Consider the following 6,949-nt stretch of genomic DNA (forward strand, 5'->3'; position numbering starts at 1 on the left):
GGGGGTGTGTGCCTGGGATCCCAACTACTGGGGAGATTGAGGCAAAAGGATGGCCTGAGCCCAGGAGGTAGAGGCTGTGGCGAGTTGTGAGTGTGCCACTGCACTTCAGCCTGGGTGACAGAGTGAGACTCCGACTCAAAAAAAACCAAATAAATAAAAACGCTGGAGATTTTTTTTAATGTAGAAAATGATGTCAGTAGAAACAATTTCAAGTCTTCCTCTCCAAGCTATACATCCTTGCCTTAGATCACTGGCCAGGACTGCTTGTACAACACGAGAGTGGTATAAGTTGACTTCCTTATCTTGAACTTGATCTTAGAGCAAAAGCATCCAGTCCTTCACCATTGAGGATGCTGTTAGCTGTAGGGTTTTTTGTAGATGCCATATGACAGCTTAAGGCAATTTCCTTCAATTCCTAGTTTGCCGAGTTGTTTTTTTTAAAAATCATGAATGGACATTAAATTTTGTCAGATGCTTTTCTGCATCTATTAAATAACCATATTGTTTTTCCTCTTTAGTCTGTTGATGAATCATGTATTACATGAATAGATTTTTGAAAATTGAGCCAGCCTTGCATTCCCAGGATAAACTCTAAGTAGTGATGACATTATCCTTTCATTTGTTGCTTGAATTTGATTTACTAATATTTTGCTGAAGATTTTTGTGTTTATGATCTTGAGGGAAACTGGTATAGTTTTCTTTTTTTAATACTGTCTCACCTGGTTTTGGTATTGGAGTAATGCTGGTCTTATATAAGGAGTGGGGATGTGTTTCTTTCTCTTATGTTTTCTGGAAGCGTCTGGGTTGAAGTTTTCCTTAAATGTTTGGTGGAAGTCTCCAGTGAAGGTGGTTGGTCCTGAAGTTTTCTTTGTTGGAAGGTTTTAAACTTTATGTTCTATTCCTTTAGTAGTTGCAGAGCAGCTCAGGCAGCACTGACTGCACGATTTCCAGAATTCATCGTGGTAATGTTCATTGTTGTCACTTGAAAAGGATGTGCATTTTTCTCTTTTTTGGGTTCTGTGTTGTATAAATGTCAGTTAAGTGAAGTGTTTGCTAGTGACACAAATTATCAAAGATGGTAACAGTAGCCATTAAACTTTTCTCCTGCTAATGAGTCTTTTGTCATTTTAATTTGCAGACCCCAAGCATTGAACCCAAGAGGGTAGAGGAAAGCATCTTCTCCCTGACAGTGTATTTAGGCTATTTATACTATATGTAAACTGGATTCGGTGGCTCAGCCTATAATCCCGCACTTTGGGAGGCTGAGGTGAGTGGATTGCCTGAGCCGGCGGGTTCAAGACCTGCCTGGGCAACTTGGTGAGACCTCATCTCTACAATAAATCAAAAAATTAGCCGGGCGTGGTAGTGCGTGCCTGTAGTTCCAGCTTAAAAAAAAAAAAAAAAATATATATATATATATATATATATATATATATATATATATATATATATGTTATATGTAATTATCAACATGGTTTTATTTAGGCCTACTGTCTTATTATTTATTTTCTTTTTCATCCTTCTGATTGTTGTTGCTCTCTTACCTCTTTCTTGTCTCCTTTAGCTAATTTAAATATTTTAAAAATTTCTTTTAATGTACTGATTCACTTCTGAGACTCTGTGTATTATTTTTAATGGCTAATCTGGAGATGTAATGCACATCATGGAATTTTTCACAATCACTTATATTTGTCTTTCTCCCTTTATGTGATAGTGGCCCTAGATTGTGCATCTATGTACATTGAAACCCCACCAGACAGTTACTTTTGGTTTCTGTAGCCCGACATATTTTTTCAAAATATAAGGGGAAGCCGGGCTTCGTGGCTCAGCCCTGTAATTCCGCATCTTTGGGAGGCTGAGGTGAGTGGATTGCCTGAGCCCGCGGGTTCGAGACTCGCCTGGGCAATGAGACCTCATCTCTACAATAAATCAAAAAATTAGCCAGGCGTGGTAGTGCGCACCTGTAATTCCGGCTACTTGGAAGGCTGAGGCGGAAGGATCGCTGGAGCCCAGCAGGTCGAGGCTGCGGTGGCACTGCACTCCAGTCTGGGCGACTGAGTGAGACTCCAACTCAAAAAAAATATATAAGGGGAGCAAATATAACCTTTGATATTGACCCAGACATCTACCCTTTCTGTTGTTCTTTCTTCACTACCCAAGTTCCCTGTTTCCCTCTGACATTTCCCTTCAGAGCAGGTCTGCAGGGGGTGAGTCCTCTTGCTTTCCCTTCATCCAAGAATGTCTTTTTGTTTGGTGGCTTTGTTGACTTTTTCTCTTTGCTTCTGAGAGGTAGTTTTTTCTGGCTACAGAATTCTGTCTTCACAGCTCCTCTCCCCACCCCCAGCATTTTAGAGGTTGTGTGCCATTGTCACCTGTCTTTTATGGTTTCTGAAGAGAAATCTACGGTTATTGGAATTGTGATTCCCCTGTATGCAGTGTGTCATTTTTCTCCAGCTTAAAAATATTTTTTCCTGGGTCAACCCCTTTGGGTACCCTCTTGCTGTGGGGAGCTTTTCTGTCCTCAATAAATCCTGCTTTCTCGCTTTCCGGCTGTCAGTGTACCTCATTCTTCCTGGGCGTGAGACGAGAATCTAGACCCTGAAGAGCTGCAACCTGAAGAACTGCAGAAGATCATTGGAGCCGAAAAGCTGTGCACCCCAGAGGCTGGCTTGCCAGCCTATGGAGCCGGCTGAACCAGGAGAGCTGCTGGGAGAAGGCAAGATTCTGAAGCTGAGACACTCGCAGGGGTTGGCTTGCCAGCCCACTGAACCAGCAACACTCTCAGGACGTTGCTTGCCAGCCCATTAGAGCTGACACTTCCAGGGCTAGGCTTACCAGCCCCTCCAGACTACCCTCTCTAGGGCTTTGTTGACTGACCCATTGAGCTGACACTTTTGAAGCCCAGGTTGACCTGAAAAATCCACATCAGTTTGAGATTTTACGTTTAGGTCTTTGATCCATTTAGAGTTGATTTTTGTGTATTATGATAGGTAGGGATCTTATTTTAATCTTCTGCATGTGACCAACCAGTTTTCCTGGCACCATTTACTGAATAAGTTTTCCTCTCCCCAGTAGTTGCTATTGGAGGCTTTGTCAAAGATAAGTTGGTTGAAAAATTGAGGTTTTGTTTCTGAAATCTCTATCCTGTTCCATTGGTGTATATGTCTCTTCCTGTACCAATATGGGGCTGTTTTGATTACTGTAGCCTTATAATAAAGTTTAAAGTCTGGAAAAAATATTTTTTCCCATCTTTTCTCTTTATTTTTCAGACTGAATAATTTCTATTGATCATCTTCGAGTTAACAGCTCTTTCTCTTGCCCACTGCTTTTTGCTGTGGAGTCCAGCAATGATTTTTTTTCATTTCAAATAGTATAATTTTCAATTCTAAAATTTCCATTTGGTTTTATTTTTGTAGTTTCTATTTTCCGCTGAGAACTTCTCCCTTTCTGTTCATTTCAAATGTGTTTACCTTTATCTCATAGAATATGGTTATGACCATCCTTTAAGGTCTGGTGTGATCATGCCAACATCTGTATCATCTTGGAATTGGCATCTGTTGAGTTTCTTTTTCTTTAATAATTGGTCATATTTTCCTACTGGGTCCAGCAGGTTGAGGAAAGCACCACAGTGGTCACCATGTAGTCTGCCGAGATCTGACCTACCAAGATAATGCTCACAGAGCTGAGATGTAGAGAGATCTTCAAGCACCCTTGGAGACTGACCTGGACTCGATGAGAAACCTGAAGACCAGCTTGGAGAACAGCGTGAGGGAGGTGAAGGCCCCCCAGTGCCATGCATATGGAGCAGTTGAATGGCACCCTGCTGCACCTGGAATCTGAGCTGGCATGGGCCTGGACAGAGGGTCAGCACCAGGCCCAGGAGTACCAGGCCCTGCTGAACATCAAGCTCAAGCTGCAGGCTGTGATGGCCACCTACTGTCGCCTGCTGGTGAACAGGGAGGACTTCAGCCTCCATGATGCCCTGAACAGCAGCAGCTCCATTCAGACCCTCTAAAAGATCACCACCCACAAGATGGTGGATGGCAAAGTGGTGTCTGAAACCCAGGATACCAAAGTTCTGAGATGTTGAGGTGGTGGAGGCAGGGTGCCGTTTGGGGGAGCAAAAGGCCAATAAAAAGTTCAGAGGTTACAAAAAAGAGAGAATTGGTCACATTAACGTGATTCCTTGAATGTCAAAATAACTTTAGATTATGTCCTGGACATTCTGCATATTTGGGTGTGTAGACTCTGGGTCCTGCTAAAATCCTCTGGAGAGTTTTAATTTTGATTTGCTTTGCTTTAGTAGGGTTTCAGCCGGATTGGGTTCAGGCTGCAAGTTCTGCCTCTCCTTCTGAGGGCTGTGATCCCAAATTTGGCCAGTCCTTTCAGGCCTTCATTGTGCTACTTCGTGTCTGTCCTGCATCTTTGCCACTTAGGAGTCTGTCTGAAACTTGGGGTGTGCTACAGTCTCACTTGGGCTCTCAATGCCTTTGGCACGCAGCTTTAGGTCTCTCATGCATGTAAAGTTCATGGGAGACCTAAGGACTGGTGGGAGTTTGGATGCAGTGGGAGCTTCTCCGGCATTCCTCTCTTAACTTCCACCCCACCCCTTTTGCCAGGGCCCCTTTTCATGGTTCCTCCCGTCAGAAAGATCAGGTTTCTCTTGGAATCTTGGTTGCTCACACCATTGTGCTACACAGCTCCATCTCAAGGACTGGCCCCAGGGCAGAGGCATGAGAGAAAGGAGAAGAGATGGGGCTTCCCCCTCCATATTTTCCAGCACACAGGGTGTCCCTCTCTCTGGCTCCTCTGGTTAGAATGACGGGTCTTCCTCTGGAGTCTTAGGAGACCCCACAGGGCCACACCCAGGACTCACTCTCAGCTCAAAGCCATGCAAGCGAAGAGAAGAAAACAGAAGGGTCACTTCCAAGCTTTGTCCTCTTGCCAGAATGCACCTGCTTCTGTTTACTTTTCAGAATCCTCACATAGTTGTTTTTGAATTGTACCTGGAGTTATAAGTTGTAATCAGTAGAAGAGAGAGGCTGTAATAGGTTTACTCTATCATGGATGGAACTGGAAGTCAGCTTAGTTTCCCCAGGATCTTTCTGGCAGTGTTTTTGGGAACGGACTGAATGTGGGGGGAGAGGAGAGGCAGACAGACCAGTCAGGAGGCTACTGCAATAGTCCAAGCAAGAGTGATGGCCATTTGGGCTTCTGTGGTAGCCACGAAAGTGGTGAGAAGCAGCTGGAGTCTGGATGTTATCTGAAGGTTAAGCTGGCAGGATTTGCTGATGGGTTAATATGGGGACATGAGAGAAAAAGAGAGATTAAAGGAAACTTGAGGGGCTTTTGGTTTAAGCAGCTGAATGGACTTGCCATTCATGTAGAAGGAGCAGCCTGGAGGGGGACAAAGGAAGGTGAGGAATTTGTTTCTGGACATGTTTTGTTAGAGATGCCCTTGCTCTTTGAGGGCAAGGACCAAACATTCGTCATTACTGTTTTCCCAGCATCATACCTATCATGCAGTAGGCATGTATCAGATGTTTGTTGAATGAACACATCAAAGATGAGAGGTGGCATGTGGGGTGCATGGAGGGGATGGCAGGGGGTGGAAGTATATAGGCACACCACGCTGGGCTTACATGCCACGTAAGGAGCTTGGGCTATTTCTGGAAGGCAGTGGGGAGCCACTGAGGGTAGTTAGCAGGGGAGAGCCATGATCAGTTTTCTATGTGACAGAGACTCCTCCAGCAGCATTGTGGTGAATGAGTTGGGTGGAGACACGAGTGGGCCCAGGAAGACCAAGAGGGCCCTGCAATGACCCCAGAGGGCCTGGAGGGGGAGGTGGGACCTGGAAACAGTTGGAAACGTTTGCCATGGTGCAGAGGAGGTCACCTCTGAGGTGTAAGGCGATTCTGGGGGAGAAGCGGGCTGTGGGCACTTATCTCCAGAGCTTCTGCCGCATCTCTTCTGCCTTGCAGGGCTGGGAGCCCCTGAGGGAAGGGCCTTCTGTCCTCGGTGCCTCCCCTGTGCCCAGGACCCCAGCTCTGCCCCTGGCAAATCCTCAGCAGGGCAGGCAGGCAAGTGAGTGGAGTCTAGAAGGCAACCTCCCCCACCCCAGTAAGATCCAGGAGAGGCCAGAGTCTTCCATGAATGAGCGTGGCAAGTTTATTGAAAACCCAGGAATACAAAGAGCACACAAACAGGACCCACCCCGCCCACCCCAGGCCCCTTGGAGCCTGCAGACATAGACCCTGCAGCCGAAGGGGCTGGGCTTCACACCACAGCAGGGGCAGGGATACAGGGGACACTGTGGCAGAAGCCCACCTCTCTACCCCCAGTTGGTGGACTCACAGACCAACTTAAACCAGCAACCAACAACCCAGGGAGAGAAACATAAGCCGCCGAAGAGCCATCTCGGGGGATCGGGGACTCCTGGGCCACCAAGGACTGTGGAGCCTCTGGGTCAGGCGGAAAAGGAAAGGCCTGTCTCCTGCCAGGGAAAGGAAGAGGGAGGAAGCAGAGGACATGGGCCCGGGCGCCTGCAGTGAGGACAGTCAACTCTCCAGTCTCCGCATGCACGCAAAGCCTCTGTTCTTGTTGGCTTTGAACAGCTCAGTGCCTTTTCCTCCCAGGTGCACTGACTGATCGCTGCTAAGCATAAGTCTGCATTTCCCCAGGTTGCTGCTGCACGGTGAAAGCGTGGGAAAGCAGGACCTCAGGAGTGAGCGAGAAGCCAGACCGGCTGGGGCCGCGGATGGATCGTCCACACGGTGAAAAAGTCCTCCAAGGGGACATGGGGCCAGCAGAGCGGCCCTTGGGAGAGCCGGAGGTTGGCTTCCTGCAGGAGGGGGTGCTGGAGACCCTCAGGCCCAGAGTCCACGTGGCTCGGGGGGCGGAGCAGGAGACCCGCGGCTGGGTCTTCGGGGGCAGCGGGGGGCCGGCGCGG

General features: G+C 47.2%; 1 protein-coding gene across 1 annotated transcript in view; it reads right to left on the reverse strand.

The window, feature by feature from the left end:
* Positions 1 to 6,557: 6,557 nt before the first annotated feature.
* Positions 6,558 to 6,949, reverse strand: part of KRT84 (keratin 84) — an 8,680-nt gene continuing 8,288 nt past the window's right edge. Inside the window, exon 11 of the mRNA XM_021713561.1 lies at positions 6,558 to 6,687. Coding sequence (XP_021569236.1) covers positions 6,558 to 6,687 — 130 coding nt within the window. The remainder of the gene's footprint in view (positions 6,688 to 6,949) is intronic.

Source organism: Carlito syrichta, unplaced genomic scaffold (genome assembly GCF_000164805.1).
Source record: "Carlito syrichta isolate Samal-C Ts95f unplaced genomic scaffold, Tarsius_syrichta-2.0.1 Scaffold304602, whole genome shotgun sequence".
NCBI classification, from domain to species: Eukaryota; Metazoa; Chordata; class Mammalia; order Primates; family Tarsiidae; genus Carlito; species Carlito syrichta.